The following is a 17,517-nucleotide window of genomic DNA, read 5'->3' on the forward strand; positions in this document are numbered from 1 at the left end:
CTGGCCCTTCCCTGGGGCTGCGGCCATGAGCTCTGAGCTTCTGCTGTCCACATGGTCCCCAGAGAGCCCACCCCTGGTCCCACCAGGCTCCTGTCTCAGACCTTATTTCTCACTAGGCTGTGGAGTCAGTTGAATTCCTGCTTGTTCTCACAAGCAGCATGGCCATGACTGGTCACTAGGTGGACAGGCCATGCATCCCAGCAAGGATAAGTACAGAGCAGAGGGCAAGGACCCCTTGCCAGTCCTGAGCCTGGCAGCATCCAAGGCCACACGGCTTATCTGGCCACACCCCTTTTCCTTGACTTTCGTGGCCTCCTGTGGCCCCAATTCTCCTGTGCCCCAGGCCCAGACAGCACTGACATCCAGGGGTCTTCAAGGCAGGTCTTTAAGAGAACCTAGCAGAGGCTGCGGGTCCTATTGCAGTGGACTCCTCTCTGAAAAAGGGCGGGGAAAGGCTGCGTACATGTGAGTCCATTGTATGTACATGTGTATACTCCTGTAACATCTTAGCAAAGAGGACATTAAATGCCAGATGGGGGAAGTGAGGCCTGACTTGCATTTCATCTCAGTTGGGCCATGTTTAGGGAGAGAAAAAATGACAGGGAAGCGATTAGGAAAGTTTAAAAGGGATAAAGTTAAATTAAATACAATTTTAATGTAAACAGAAACATACTCAGAAATAGACCTGTGCTTAGAAAGACACATACATGCTATGTCTCTGAGCCCGTGCAGGAAGCAGACCTGTGCCAAGCACAGGTGGGCGGTCCCCCCATTCCACCATGTCCCAGATAGTCACACATTGCCTGATGTTTGCCTTCTCCAGACGTCTGCGTCCTGGTGGTCCCTGCCCGTCTGTCCACAGGAAAGACAATTCCAAGACGTTGTTCTCATCTTTCCTAAGACACTTCCACATGTCCAACAGAGCCAGAAGAGCCACAGAGGCCTGTAAGTTGACCCAGTTCCTGCCAGCCCCGGCAAGGCTATGTTGTGGGTCTTCCTGTGCCTGCTCATCCACGTGTGTCACCGCACCACGTGTCTGCGTGGAGAGGCAGGGGAGCCATTCTAGACGCAGACTTCCCAGCCCACAGGAAATAACATTTTTCAATCAGGATATGTGCATTAAGCTCAAGGAATGTAAAAATATGCCTTGGATCCCAATCCTGGTCCCAAAGTTCGGCAGGGATTTTGAGAAGGGAGACAACGAGGCAGAGGAAAGCAGGGGGTCCTGTCAGTGGAGAGAAGGGCAGGAGAGAGCCACAGACAGGGGCTGCAGGAGAGGAGATAGCCGAGGAAAAGCACAGCTCGGCTCGGCCCACTTGTCCCCTTGGCCCCAAGGGAAGTCTCCAGCCATGAAACACCCCTTAGCTGGAAAAGAAACAGCCTTTGAGCTTTGTGACCTCATCCTGTCTGGGGCAAAAATGTTGAAATCTCTACCTCCTACCAGGCCACCAAGGTGAAACCTGGCTCTTGCTTGGGTACATTTGAAATACAATTGGTCTTCTGAATCATACTCAACACTATGTTTAAAATAGAGATGTCTATTTTTTTTTATTTTTTTAATTGTGGTGAAATGCATATAATATCAAATTTACCATCTTCACCATTTTAAGTGTACAGTTCAGTGATGTTGTCTATTCACATTGTTATGCAACCAGTCTCCAGAACTCTTCATCTTGCAAAACAGAAGCTCTACCCACTAAACAATTCCCCGTTAGACACACCTATCTTTAATGATCCCTTTATTCAAGAGAATTTCATCTCCTGCTATTGCCCCTGTTGCCTCCTTCCTTCCCCAAATGCACCCTTTGTACACCTGTTCACACCACCAGTGTTAGGAAAGGAGCAACCTGCAGAAGGCCTGGGGCCCTCCTTCTCTCTCTCTCACACACACACACTCGGGCACATGGACACACACGTGCACACGTATGAACAATGCAGCTTACCCTTCGGGATTTATTGTCCTCACTCCTGTCTCTTTGTGACCACTGTTTACATTCACGTGGGAAGAAACGTAAATCCTCCCAATCCACAGAGATCCCACAGAGAAGGGCTGCTTGTCTGCCACAAGGGTGCCCAGCCCAGGTGACATGTCTACTCAGGACTCTCTGACAGGAAGGAGCCTCAGGCCAAAGGAGGCATCCAGAAGGAACCCACTGGGTCCAGGCCTCTGTGAGGGACAGTTACCCCATCCAAAGGGACTCCTCTTCTAATTTTCCCTGAGGAATGGAATCAGAACTCTCTCTATTCTGTGTACTGGTGACGAACTTGTCCCTGGGGTGTGGACCATCAAGCCAGCCAAAGCTGAGTGGCCACCCTTAATGCCAGGAAAGAGGAATTGGACATGCCCATCTTCCGTCCCCACGTACTATAGAACTAAAACACAAAACAGCAAGCAGAGAGACATGTGTGCAGAAAGCACGTTGGGAGCAGCCCTCCTCCGGCTGTTGCTATTTTTCCACCCAGAGAGGTAGACACAGAGGTTGGAGATGTGCAAACACCATCAGGCGTCGTCACACTCTTTCTTTATCAAATTGAACTCGCCATTCCAGGGCAGCGCTTCCACAAAAAAGCTGCAACTTACTTTCTGAAAAAGACGACAACAAAAAAAAATCAGCAGTGTGCCAAAAGAAAAAGAAAAAAATATTGTCCTGTTGCTAAGTGTCAGCTTAGGAATGTGCTGGGGGAGGACTCACCACCTTCAGGGGACGATCCCAGGAGGCTGCAGACTTCGCAGCCACCAGCAGTTACCCAAGGGATCTCTGCTCTCTACTAACCACGGGTAGATTACAAATGTTAACAATCACCATATTTTCGTGTGGGATTAGATGTAAACTTGACTTTATTTTCAATTCTCTTTAACACTTCCTACAATGTAAATAAAGCAATTCTATATTAGATAGAAACTCATGTATGTTATTTTAATGATTAAATAAACCCTTTGTTCTAGTAATGAGGGAATCAGGATAGGAGCAACTTAGAAGATTCTAGGTCCTGCCATATCTTTTGTTCCAAAGAGCCCTTCTCTCCCTTTCAAAATATCATAGAAATGACAAATAAGATATTCTATATGTGGGTAATAGGTAAATGAATGGATGAATGGCTGGATGGATAGGTAAAGAGAAAACAGTACGAGGAAAACAGCAAAGAGCCAACAGCATCTTAAGTGGCCTGGAGACACTGGGCTCCAGGAGTTAAGAGGTAGATGGAGTCAGAGAGAAGGAAGTTTAGTCCTCGGTAAGTATTGGACACATGCAATGAAAAAGACTGAATCAAGATGGGTTTGCAAGCAAATTACATCACACTTTGGGCATCAAAATCTCCTGTGGTCTTTACACTGATCTAGAACACAGAAGAAAATGGAAAGACCTCATTCTCACTTACTGCACCGGCAAAATCCTGAAACAAAGATATAAGTGAGAAATGAATTATAACCCAAACTTACCTAACAAATAGACAGCAAACGTCCTAAACAAAAAAATAGCAAATTAAAGACAGTTTTATATTAAACAATTACTGTCCCTAATGGAGTGCTTCCCAGATTTCCCCAGTTATATAAAACACGTGGGTGTTTACACTGGGAAATTTTGATTCAGTAGATTTGGGATAAGGCCATGGAACTTGTGTATGTGTGCATGTGTGCATACATACATGTGTGTGTGTGTGTGTGTGTGTGTGTGTTTGCCACATGCTCCAAGTGATTCTGGGCATCGGGAGAGTTTGAGAGTAGTTAATACATATAAAAGCAAAATTTCTAAATTAAAAAGTGGCCTATCAAACCCCACTGTGTTCTAAATAACAAATAAATAACAAGTGCAGACAGAACCCTTCACGTTCTTCCTTTCCGGCCTGGGCCCAGCAGACTGGCTCCTGTGAAGGATAATGAGGATAATAACAGAGCACATCTGCGTACCAGCGAGTAACCACCACGTTCATAAGTACGTGCAGGGAGTGGCCTTCAAGAAGTGTGTCCCTTGGGCACTCAGAGAAATCCAGAAATTTGCCATGAAAGAAATGGAAACAAAGATGTGTACCTCAACAAAGCTGTTCGGGCCAAAACACACGGAGTGTCCCATGCCATATCCACGTATAGTTGCCTAGAAAACATGCCGAGGACGAAGGTTCCCCAAACAAACTCAATACCCTTGTTACCTATGTACCTGTCCCCACTTTCAAAAACCTACAGACAGTCAATGTGGATAAAAAGTAACCACCGGCAATCAAGTAAAGTTATAAAACTGCCAAACACATACACACAAACACACAAATACAAGCACACCCTATTCCAGATGTGAGAATGGCTCAATATTGGGGAATCTATTATTTTAATTAATTATACTAATAGGTTAAAGAAGAAAAATATTCAATATACTTGGTGGATATTAAAAGAATATTTGATAGAAGAAAACATTCTTAATTTAAAAAAATAACTCTTAGTAAAGAGAGAGAATTGAAGAAATTTCAGAAATCAGCACTTGAGGTAATATTTAATAATAGAATATAAATAATGGGGACATTTCCATTAAAGCTGGGAACAAGAAAAACTGTCCAGTACTATTACTCTTCAGCATTATCCTAAAGGCTTGGAAAGAAGGAAAGTTTTCACTACTGATAAATGTATTTTTTTAAAAGTATGCCTTAAAAACCAAGAGGAGTCATGGAAATCTTAGACACAAGTGGGCTCCCTGTGGAAAAGTCTCCTTAATTTTCTTTAATATTTCCCTCAAACAAGCAAAAGTAACAACTTTCCTATAACCCTCCCCCCAAAAACAGGATAACCCCCAAACAGGATAAAATACAAATTTAAAATAGCCATACTCCTAATACCAATAAAAGATTAAACAAACATAAAAGATCAAATAGCATTAGGACATGCTCACAGCTTACAGGTTTATCCTGACGGGTTACCTGCTATTACCTGGAAATGGTAGGACTAGTCTAATTTGAGGGTATACGAGGCAGTTTTCGCCACACATAACGGGAGTGCACGTCATTAATTGTATTTGCACTTCCTGTGCCGTGGCCATACAGAAAGCGGTGGTTCTCAACATGGGATCCCAATGCCAGCAGCAGGCGCAACTCCACTTGGGACCATGTTAAGAATGCAAATTCTTGGACTCCATTTCCTGACCTACTGAATCAGAAACTCTGCAGGTAGGACCCATCCATCTGGGGTTAGCGACTCCCCCAGGTGATTCTGATGCCTATTCACACTGGAGAACCACCATTGCAAGGAGAGGGGCAAAGGTACACCTGTTGGGCAAACCTGCAGAGTGCCTGGGGCCCCTATCAGTCTCAGACTAAGTACGGTTGGATGAACAGTCCAGGGCTCTTTCCCAGCTCTGAGACCAAGAAAAATATAGGCTTGATGCCAAAAGTCCCTGGGCCAAGTCAGCCCTTCGGTTGGAGTCTTGGGTTTTCCCTGACCTTTGTGGAAACCCTGGATAAGCCCAGCAAGAATCAACGGTAAGCCCAGGACACCAGGGACACTGTCTGGCCTAGTCGTTGCTTAATTGACAGCACCCAGAATAGGCCTGGTACAACGTACGTAGTACCTGGTGCTAAGTATGTTTGTACAAGTGGATGAGTGAATGAATGAATGTCCTTATATGCCTGTACAGGGATGAGCAGCTGTGAACCAGCAACAGTGGGTGGCTGGTCTGCCCAAGAGGACAGATTTCCAGTGAATATGTGTTGGCAAATGTTCCTGCATCAAAAGGCCAGAGTCAATGGAGCCCTTGAGATAAGAGTGGCCTTAACAACATCCTGTCCCTGGGACGAGGATGGGGCAAAGACTCTGAGGCTTCCACCATGTCCTGTGCCCCTGCGTCCTCTGCTCTGAAGGCCACAGAAGCGACCAATCTGGGGCTGACCACTGGAAATCAACTAAAGTTATTGGAACGATCCAGACCTCAAAGCAAGAGTCCAGGCATCCCAATGTGTTCCGTCTGGGGCTCAGAGCTGCTAAGACCATCACTGACAGTTGGTTTGTCACCTACCTTTTCCAGTTTAGAGTTTCTTTGAATGGCACAGCTTTCATTATTGCTTGAGATCTTTTTGCAATTGCTGCGGACAATTTCAACATCAATAATGTATTCCAGACAATGTGTGACCTGTCAATCAGCAATTGTGCAATTTTATTCAAAAAAGTCTTATTTTTTTAAAACAGCATTGACAAACACAAAAATCACTCTCTCATCCTCTCCCCTTTTCTCCCTTCCCCCCTCCCAGATATATCTTTAGGGGAAAGCCTGGGATACCCGCTGCCTGGATTCCTTTGCACACTGAGACAAGTGACAACTCTGGCAGCCACCTGGAGCTAGACACTTGGGGAACAGGCTCCTCTCCGCTTTAGGGCCTCCTTGAAGGCATGACCTAATTCCATTTTCCATCCCAAAGTTTGGGGTATGCTGTATGCTCTGTGATGGATATGGGTGGAAGTAAGGGGTCCCCAGAACCATCAGTTCTCCCGGGCTAGATGCTAAGGTTCACCTGGGCCTGGTGAGATGACAGCCCCCTCAGCCATACTGGGCTCCCTGCCCAATCCCTTTCACATACACACCCCTTCAGATGCCTGTAAAATCTCCCACCCTCTGGGGTTTCCCCACCCAAGTCCCCTGCCACCAGCTCAGGTCACAGTCCCTGCAGGCCTGAATTCATCTGCCTTGTCCTCTGTTGAATCTTTAATGAGTAGAACAGCTGTAGGTTTATAGTAAGAAATCAGCATTTACCGAATTCACTGATGATGGAATGCAATTAAGGCTAGTCATGCCATCCCTCCAAATCTGCTTTCATCTGGCTTTAACGGGTTACAGTAGGAGGCAAAGGGACGTCTGCTAGTCAGGTCCAGGTTCACCTGGACTCACTTTCCTTTGCTCTCTCCATGCTTCAGTAAGGCTGTGTTAGATTTTAGCTGAGCTCCAAAGAGTTAGCAGAGGAGACTCTAGCCTGTCTTGAAGGGGAGAAGCTGGTTTGACATCAAGAGGTACCAGCAGGGTTTGGGAGTTAGGTTTGTACTTAGGGAACCTTGAAAATACTGTGGAGGTGAACCTGACCCTCAACAGAGCTTCCTAGGAATACAGTAACCGTCCTGGCAGACCCAGCCTCGGGCCTTCGCAATCAACAGCTCAGTTACTCCGCACCCCAGCCTTCTGGGGTCAGGCTGTCACCCCCATTCTTTGTCAAGTAAGGAAACTGGGGTGCAGAGAGACTAAGTTATTATGTATCTAGCAAGCAGCCGACCCAGGGATCAAGCCACGGTGTCCCAGCACTGCAGCGAGTGTCCCTAACCACCACACTCTTGTTCCTGGCCTCCTTCACAGTTCACTGTTTTTTCAACTCACGTTTTCCCATGACCCCTCCAACAATGACCTATTGGTTGAGTATCTTTGTAACCCAACCCTGCACATTTCATGGTGTAATGACAAGTCACACCACCACCCGACTGACTGAAGCTGGTGTTCATGGTCAGCTGAGTTCCAACAACGGGCACCATTACTGAGTAGAGCAGGCAGGCCCCCCACTACCGTGTTGCAAACCCCAGAGAGCACCATGCCCCTTGGAATCCGAGTAAGCGATGCCTTCTAGAGTTGGGCAACTCAGGGCCCTGTGAAGAAGGCCACGTTTTTATAAACAGAAAATCAGTACGTCTCCACTTCCACTAAATAAATGTGGAACTAAAATATTTTAAAAATTTTGTGCCTCTGTCCAACCCCACATTCCGTGTTATGTGGATGGGTTAAAATATCACCTGTGACAGCAGAATTGGAAAAGATTCACAGCGCTAGATTTGTCTCCTCATCTTAGTGAGTATGTGAACATTTGATTTGCAGTTTTGAGGTTAAACGAGTTAATATATGCAAAGAACTTAGAAGAACAGCCTAAGCATATATAGAAAGTGCCCTACGCGTGCACTGTTGTTTGGTACTGTGCGAGTGGGTACACTTTTAAGCACTCGCATATCTAGGATTTTTGTATATCAGTACTTTTCTCACATGCCCACTCTCTCTGCCTGGCCTCACTCTGTGCCCCATATGCAAATGCCCTCCTATGTGAAGAAAACACCTTTACCCGCATCTGGGCCCGCAGCACTCTGGCCACCATGAAGATATACTTGTCCTCACTCTCTTTGTTGTATTCCTTCATGGCAAACCACAGACACTGCTTCACATTGGAGCTTGTGGTGTTGATGGTTTTAAATGTCCTCAACTCCGTCGTCAACTCATTCTTTCCTGGGTCTGTGCCGGCCACCAGGGCCATAGGAAGGGTGAGGAGGAACAGGGAGAGCCACCAGGGTCTGCTCATGGTCCCTCAGTCAGGAGGCACAGGTGAGTCTCCTGGTTCTCTCGGGGTTGGAGCTGCAGGAGGCGTTGGGCAGGGTGGGGTGGCCGCTGCTGCCGCCACTGTGGATCCAAGGGTCTTACCGCCACACGCTGCCTTCTCTCAGCATCAGCCCAGCTGGATTCAAGACAGAGCCATTAGGGTCACCCTTTAGCCCTTTCCTTCTCCAAGGAAACCCACCCACGGACCCAGTAAAGGAGACTCTGCCACCAGGATCCTCCTTCTTACCCTGGATGCAGTCTGTGTTTCTGGGGAGAACTGCCCTCCACTTAGACCTGGATGTGTCTACACCTACCCCGTGCCTGTCACCACCCACGTTTGTTACCTGCTTCTCAGTCCTGTAAAATGTGACCACAAAAATTGTTGCTGTCCTCAAGGTTTCCTGGCGCCAGCCCTCCGCGGACTTCCCAGCCTGCTCCAGCCGCGGCTCCCTCTTCCCCCTTGTGGAGATGGGCGCTGACCCGCCCACCTGGCTGTGGTTCTCTTGGTCTTCAGCACTCTGCGCTCATGCCTGTGCCCCACTCAGGGGGCTCTGTGGGTCCTGATCTTGGGTCTAGCTTGACCTTCTGAGTCCACACAATGCAGGGAGGTGTCACTTTGTGATGTAATTTAGCATCTGTGCCCTGCCTCGGTGAGGGCATCTCTCACCTGCCCTCCTCTGGCCTTTTGGTTCATGCAGTTCTCAGAGGGCCACAGACAGCAGGCAGCCTCTTGCTGTGCCCTCGAGTGGAGGGCCTTTCGGGGTCTCCTGCCCACTGTGTCACAGCCCCAGCCTCCTGAATGCCTGGCCTCTGGATTCTATGGGTGTGGCCTGCAGCACCCCCTCCCCGCCCTGCAGCGCAGGGCTCACACTGCCCACCCTGATGCCCAGGCCTGAGCCTGAGCCTTAGAGGGAGAAGGGGGCCTTGATCCCATTGAGTTCTCAGAGATTCTGCTTTTCTGTAAAAATCTCAAATCAGTGTCCAGCAAGTTCCTAGAGGGACAGAGAGGTGGGCATTCATCCCAGACTGTGAAGATTGATGGACCCTTGACCGTGAGGGAGGGCAATGTACGGGAAACACATGTGGGTGTAAATCTGCCAGGCAGGTTGTAAAACACTGCGGAGCGTGAATGCTCCACATTGTATTTAAACTTTCTCCCCATTGGTGGATTATTTGGTTGTTTCTCATTTTCAGCTGTCACAGGCAGTACCGTGGTGAGCAATACTTTTCCAATACCTTTGTGACAGTGCACAAGTATTTTTGCATAATAAAAGACTAGATGGGGAATCGATGCAAAGCTGTGTATCAATTTAAATTTATTATTTATTACCAGATTGTTCATCACTAATTATGTATTCACAATTTTCAAATTTTCCTGCATATTGAAAGCACTTGGGGAGTTTTAAGACACTGGGCCATACCTCATCAATAAAATCAGAATGTCTGGAAAAGAATCTGTAAAACCAGCAGTTTTTAAAGTTTCCCCAAGGGGATCAGGCACAGTGGCTCATGCATGTAATCCTAGCACTCTGGGAGGCCGAGGCGGGAGGATTGCTTGAGCTCAGAAGTTTGAGACTAGCCTGAGCAAGAGTGAGATTCTGTCTCTACTAAAAATAGAAAAATTAGCCAGGTGTGGTGGAGTGAGCCTGTAATCCCAGCTACTTGTGGGAGGCTGAGGCAGGAGAATCGCTTGAGCCCAGGAGTTTGAGGTTGCTGTGAGCTAGGCTGATGACACGGCACTCTAGCTGGGGTGACAGAGTGAGACTCTGTCTCAAAAAAAAGTAAAGTTCCCCCAAGGGTTCCAATTGACAGCCAAGTTTGAAAACCAGTGTGCTGCATCCATGCTTCCTGAACATTAATGTTCACGTGAACTGCCTGGCAATCTTTTTAAAATGCAGGTGCTGATTCGGGGGACTGGGGTGAGGCCTGAGAGTCTGCATTTCTAACCAGCTCCCAGGTGATGCAAATGCTGCTGGTTCTCAGACCACAATTTGAGTAGAGAGATATCGAACTGTGACAATCTTTGCTTCTCTGCATCTTTACCTTCTGCCTACTTATTCTTTCTTAGTAGGATAAGAGAATAATTATGTTTGATTGATTTGATTTGTCTTATTTATGTTACTGGTCAAGGTTAAGCATGCTCTCATATAGACTCGCTGGGTCTGGGAACACATGATCTGGGTCCCACCTTCCCCTGTGGTGAAGCCAGCCGTGTCACCCTGAAGTAAAGCCACACAGCCAATCCCCCAGGCCAGCCAACCTGCAGTCAGCCTGCAGATCCATGCACCTGGTGGTGAAGACCTGTTGTGGTTCTCCACCAGGTCGGGGTAGGTTGTTACGCAGCACATCTGTGCCAATAGCTGACTGATACACACACATTCACCAAATTGAAGCAGTAATTCTAGGGTTTAGATTTTGGAGAAATATGTGGTGGTGGTCGTTAATTAGGTAAAAGATCCAAGTCTTATGCCTCTGACACTCAAATACCCCTTTGTTCTTCATAAGCATACACACACACACACACACACACATGCACGCACACACACACACACACACACGGTTAGGTTAGGTTATACAGCAAAGATGACGGATGGTACTGCAGACATAATTAAGGTCCCTAATCTGTTAATTTTGAGATAATATAAAGGGAGATGTTCCTGGGTGGACCTTACCTAATCAAATGCATCCTTTAAAGGAGTGTCTAGAGAGAAGTTTCACTTGGAGGATGAAAGATCTAGGAGCTTCATGGACATATTCCCCATGGAAAAGCAAGGAACTCAGACCATGTAAAACTATCTTGAAAAAGAATAAAGTTAGAGGACTCACGCTTCCCAATCTCAAAATTTACTATAAAGCTACAGTACTCCAAACAGTATGGTACTGACATAAAGATAGATACGGAGATAAGTAGAATAGAATTGAGTGTCCTAAAACAAACTCTCATGTGAACTTGGAGGAGGACCCCAAGCCTTGTCTGAGTTCTTGGTCTTGGCTGACACCAGAATTGCAGTGGTGAGATGCTGAGCAGAGGACTCAGAGAAGTCTGACTCACAGAAACTGAGAAACTGAGATCACAGGTGGGCACTGTTTTAAGCTGCCAAGTTTGTGGTTATTTGTTACATAATATAGAAAACTAATACAGAAACAAAAACATACAAAAGAAAAAATAGGACAAAAAATACAGTCATCAAAATATTTATATGCCTAACACATACCTAACAGAAAATGAGAAAATTGCAGGACAAAAGATAAGTGATCGACTTTTTATCTGATAGTTTTGAAGCCTAAAATTGGTAGATCAAGAAGCCAAAAAACAAGCAGAGATGAAAAGACTTGAAGAATACTCTAAAAAGTCTTTAGCATAAAATGCCATACCCAACATCAAAAATTACCAAATTAAGGATTTCTGATCAACAAAGGATGCCACTAACAAAAGTCAATAGACCGATGACAGTATAGACGAAGACGCTGGCCATGTCTAGCACTAACAAAAATTAGCATCTAGAACAGGAAATCAGTGTGGAGATGAACCTGATAACCAACAGAGAACATCCCGTGTTTCTCAAAATCTCTGTTATAAAGGACCAGTTTTATTGTTTGGTTTTGTTTTTAATTTCAAACCATTGCATACTGATAGTTTTTAAGACACAAAATCGCATGCCAGGATATTGCAATAATATCAAATTGCTATGAAAGTCTGTCAGTCCCTACTCACAATTTCCATACTTATCTTACAGCGGGCTGGTAACAAACACGTGGGCACCGGTCCACAGACCGTACTTCGAATAGCAGTCTCTTAGAAAACTCAAGAAACTCAAAGATATCAGAAAAAAAGAGAGAGAGAGAGAGAGAGAGCAATCTTGAAAAATAAATAAGCTAATATTATGAGGCTGTAATTTCAGAAGTGAAATCTAAGAGCTGGAACGACAAGCCTGGCTAATATTTCTATTTTTATAGAGACAGAATCTCACTCTTGCTCAGGCTGGTCTTGAACTCCTGAGCTTGAGCAGCCTATCAAAAGATGTTCAAACCCATTGCTAACCAAAGAAGTGCAAATGAGTAGCACCAGTGAAATGGGTACTCCTTTTCCCCTATTAGCCTATTAAAAGTTAGAAAGTTAGGCCAGGCGTGGTGGCTCATGCCTATAGTCCTAGCACTCTGGGCGGCCGAGGTGAGAAGATCGCTTGAGCTCAGGAGTTCGAGACCAGCTGAGCAAGCATGAGACCCTGTCTCTACAAAATATAGAAAAATTAGCTGAGCATGGTGATGTGTGCCTGTAGTCCCAGATACTCAGGAGGCTGAGGCAGGGGGATCACTTGAGCCAGGAGTTGGAGGTTACAGTGAGCTTCGATGATGCCACTGCACTCTAGCCAGGGCAACAGAAAGAGACTCTATCTCAGAAAAAAAAAAAAAAAGAAAAAGAAAAATTAGAAAGCTAGATAACGGTGAGACTGCCACAGGGATGTAGGATGTAGGAGCTGTACCTCTGCACAGCTGGTAGAAAGGAAGACTTGGCGCCTCCATCCCGGAGGGCAAATCAAGAGTTTGCAAACCATGAGACACAGCAAGTGCATTCCTGAGTACAGTCCAAAGAATTTCTCAAGGACATCCACAAGGGACTTTGAAGGAAGAAGATAATTGCAGCAAATTTAATGGCAGGGAGTCAGAAATAATTTGGGAATGGAAGGAAGGGAGAGCAAAATGGGTGAGCGGGCCCAAAGCACTGTGCAAGAGTTGGAAGCTAACCTGGAGGGATGCGTAGAAACAAGAATGGATCTTTTCAAAGACAGTGTTGCCTGAAAAAAATGTAAAAATTCCAAGTAGATAAGTAACACAATTCCGTAAATATTACACACACAAAACAATGCTACCCATTGTTCAAAAACACCAACTGTAGAAGACATTTTAAAAGACCTAAGGATGGCTGTCTAAGAAGAAAAGGGGCAGAGAATTGGAGTGGGTGTGGGGAGAAAAGAGAATGAATAAATGGGAAAAGATAACCCAGAGAGGACCCCGGCCCTGGGGAGGGCAAAGAAGAAGGGTGCAGGGTAAGAGAGGACTGAGAATTGAGTCAGAGTGAGAAAAGGGGCTTCCCTGTGGCCCTCATCCATGAGGAGGTCCCAGCCGAGCAGGGTCCCAATTGGGCACCTGCATCCCCCAAGGGAGGAGTGCTTGGGTCCTTGGCTGCAGTTCCCTGCAGAGATGGCCCCACACTGGCTGTGAGGGCACGGCAGCTTCCCCAAAAGGCCTCCCTGGCCAATCCCTGGCGTTGTCTGTGGTGGGACCTGAAAGGTGTAAGGTTTCGTCCTGGAGCTGTCATTCTCGGAGAGGTGCCCCTCCAAAGGGTTCACTCTCTTAGCATCACATCCTCCAACTGCACCCCCTCGATCTCTGGGTCACTGCTGGTAGAGAGCCAGGTCTGGGGACGAGAAGGATTTGCAAGGACCTGGGAGACTTCTTTGGCGATCTGGAAGTTTCTAATTAACATTTTGTTATTGGCTTTTGGCTCAATTTCACTGTGATTCTAGAACACAGTCTGGATGACACCATGCCTGTGAATTTTGTTGAGAATTGCTTTCTGGAACAGAATTGATCAATTCTGAAAATGTTGCATGTGCACTTGAAAAGAAAATAAATCACCGAGTGTTTTCAGTGACTACATAAGTCAGAAAGACAATTTGATCCTGTGTTGTTCAGAACCTTCATGGCTTTACTGATTTCTTTTTTGTTGGTTTAGTTTCATCAGTTTCTGGAAGTTGTGCTTTATACTCTGTCACTACAATTGCGAATTTGATTGGTTCTCCTTTTTGTTCTTGCCATTTTCACTTTATGTATTTTAAGATGGGGCATACATACTTAGATGTGTTATATCGTTAGTAAAATATCAATCTTTATTTCAGGCAATGCTTCTTATCTTAGAGTTTGTTGTATGTGATATTAGTACCCTCACACTGGTGTTTGGTTAGTGTTGGCATAGTACACTTTAAGCCATCCTTATTTTTCCAAAATCTCCATATTCTGGGATATTTAAGATGTATTTCCTTTTCTTGTTTTTTTCTTTTGTTTTTTAAAGTCAGATGAATTTGTATTTTAATTGTGCATTCAGTCTATTGACATCATTCTAGCTACATGTTCTTCTCTCCTAACTTTGCACTATTATTTTCATGTACACGAATCCTGTACATGTTGTACAATCTCCAATACAATATTGGTTTTTTACACTCAGCATATCATCCAGATTTATCCACAAATTTACCCTTTTGAGCGTTCTTTCCTTCTTCCTACCATACTATTTCTGCATTTGGGACAGTTTTCCTAATGTCCAGACAATTCCCTTTAGTATTTATTTTAAAATGAACCTTCTGTATTTTTAAAATATAGACATAATTTGAGGCTTTGTCTGATTTGGATGACATTTTAGCTTTTTCTGGCTGCTATGCACAAGGACATAAGCCATAGGACAGATCTGTGCAAAACACAGACCGCCACAGAGACGATAGGTATCATCATTCAAAGAGGAGCAGCTTGTGTGAGTGGGGTGCTGCCAGGAGGCTGGAAGAGGAACGGGAAGGTTGCGCAGGGTCTATGGAGCCTGGTGCGGGGCAGCTGGAGACCAGACGAGAAGCTCCTCACGATAATTGTGACGGTTTGGGGAATAGATTTGCTGCTTTGATCTGCTAATGATGTTCCCGCACTGACAACGTAACCTCATAAGAGAACACAGGGAGGAAATAAACCACAGCAGTTTCTGTGGTGGGTAATTCTGTTCTGAAAAATAATATTTGGGAAGCATCGCAAAAAGGAGATAACAAGTGGCAGTGGCAAGTGTTGCTGTGCCTTTGATTTGTCCTTTTACGGAATGCTATGGATCTGTGGGATTGGAAACCCGAGAGTTCAGAGGGTAATGGGTGATGGGTGTGGACTGACTCAGCCCTGAGGTCAGGTTCGGAAAACCCCCGTGATTACCCACAAGAGTAGCTGCCCAGAGCCCTGAGAGGAAAGGGGGTGGCCGAGGGGAGGGTTAAGGGACATGAGCCACACTGCACGAATGTCACAATGTGCACTGTGCAGGCAGCATAGTCCTCCCGCCTCCTCCTCCTCCACTGCCCTGCCTTCCTCCTTGGGAGCTTCCCTTGATCTTCCAGGGCTGAGATTTTGTTTAAGTCGCAGTCTCAGAAGGGATGTCAGCAATTGTATTATATTCCTTCACTCCAGGGCATCCCACGAAATATAGCAAACATTTTGAGTTTTATGGACATCTAGAATTTTTGAAATATGCATCAACTTTCTTGTGTATACTATAACATTCAAATATATTTTTACTGCCCACTGATTTGGGCCAACTAATGACTAGATCAAATGCAGAGCGGTTTCTCCAGAACGCAGTAACACAACACAGATGTCTGGATTCTGGCGGGTCTTGAATACTGACACATGATTCAAAATCTACGAATTTGTGTTCATCATATGAAAATGGGAGGCAGGCACGAAATTTATCAGGCCTGTCAAAGACCCTTACACAGGTCGTGACCTCTGAGGATCAACTCAGTGAAATGCACCATAGGGCCATGATTTCCACTCCTGTGAGAGCTGGAACCAGAGCAAAGATGGACCACAAATATGCTAACAGCAATTAACACAATTTGCAAAAACTGGAAATCCTTAAAAACAACTTACAACCTTGGACCCAAGTGCCAATCACGTGGGGACTTTATGTATTTCTGATATCAGGCCAACATATTCTCTTATACCATAGATAGGGGTAAACCCTGTTCTCTAAGAGAAATGCAAAATGAAACCAAGAGGGTTTTGTGTGGATCAAGGTAGAACACAACTAGAATATTGTATAAAAGAGCAAGACCCCTGGCCTTCCTGATGGAGCAGAGAGGTGAAGGTAAAGGCACTTCCACCAGTGAGCGAAGCCGGCTAGAGCTCAGGGATTCGCTGTCCTTGTCCCTGAACAGTGGGCTTGGGGTCCATGAACAAGGTTCCACCCCTCTGAGCATGACAGCTCTCAAAGCCAAGGGCCAGCCACAGACCAGCTCCGCTGACCACACACATACCTTGGTAATGTAAACATGCCCCATCACATTGTGGGAGGCTGTGACAAATCCTGCACACAGGCCGGTCGAAGGGCCAAAGCTGGCTCAGGACCCTGTCCTTGTGCTGTGCCCACTGGAGCTGCCCAGAGCTGTGTCTCAAACCCTGTCCCCTCAGCCCTTAGGACACGTTCATGGGAATGGGTCAGCCAGGAAAAAGGCAGACTTTTGAGCAATGGACATTCAAATCAAGGTTCCCAGAAACCCAGCATGGAGGAGGAAAGACCCCTCACTCTTCCATTTGGAACGATTCCCCCAGACGATGTTGTCCCTGTCTCTCTGTCCCACCAACGTCCCCCAACACCTCCATCTCTGTGACCCCACAAGGCTGCTCCCCCACCAGGACCCCAGCAGAGGAACTTGCCCATCAGGGTGGGGGTCTATACGTGGGACAGGGTGTGGTGTTGACAGCCGTGGAGGCCAGGCTGGGCCCTGGAAGGGGAACTCAGGGATCAGGAACAGATGAGAACATGGGACTGCAGCTGCCACCCTCTGAGCTGTCGTCTGAGCCCTACAGAAGATGTCCTTGTCAGTCATGCAGCCCGCGGTGTCCACAGAGGGCAGAGCCTCCTCTCAGCTTCAGTTACCTTCCCTGGGCCTGAGCCTGGGCCTGGCCCCTCTGCAGAAGGGCCACCCACTGTGAGCCTGGTCCCTGAGATGGAAACAGAGGGGACACAGGTAGCTGACAAAATGTTCTGCATTCCTTTGGAGTAGATGAATGAGGGGCATAGAGAAATTGGAGAGTGAATGAATACATGAATGAATGAACAAATGAAAGAATGGAAGAATGAATGAATGAGCACACAAAACAACCAGCAGGCCCCTACATGAACTGCCTCACATCAAATGGGGAGTTTGATTCACTCAATACACTGCACCTGCAACCAAGGTAATAACAATAATGATAATAAATTCACCATCGAGTGTCGCTGGCAGCAGCATCCACAGCAGATACACAGTATGGAGAGCACAAAACTGCTCAGGGACCCAGAAGGTGCTGAGATGCCTTTAATTCCACTGATGTTGCACAGACCTGGGACTACAGATTGCTACACTCCAGAGCAAGACAGGACTTCTGCTGGGAAAAGCCAGGGGTTCCA

General features: G+C 46.2%; 1 protein-coding gene across 1 annotated transcript; it reads right to left on the reverse strand.

Moving 5' to 3' along the window:
* Nucleotides 1–2,500: 2,500 nt before the first annotated feature.
* CST8 (cystatin 8 (cystatin-related epididymal specific)) lies at nucleotides 2,501–8,301 on the reverse strand. The gene is made up of 3 exons (XM_012653124.1): nucleotides 8,068–8,301; nucleotides 5,997–6,110; nucleotides 2,501–2,584 (listed from the first exon to the last, which is right to left on the reverse strand). Exons 1-3 carry the CDS (start codon nucleotides 8,299–8,301, stop codon nucleotides 2,501–2,503), a joined length of 432 nt encoding a protein of 143 aa, XP_012508578.1.
* Between the last annotated feature and the right edge of the window lie 9,216 nt (nucleotides 8,302–17,517).

This window comes from Propithecus coquereli, unplaced genomic scaffold (genome assembly GCF_000956105.1).
Source record: "Propithecus coquereli isolate 6110/MARCELLA unplaced genomic scaffold, Pcoq_1.0 Scaffold411, whole genome shotgun sequence".
NCBI classification, from domain to species: Eukaryota; Metazoa; Chordata; class Mammalia; order Primates; family Indriidae; genus Propithecus; species Propithecus coquereli.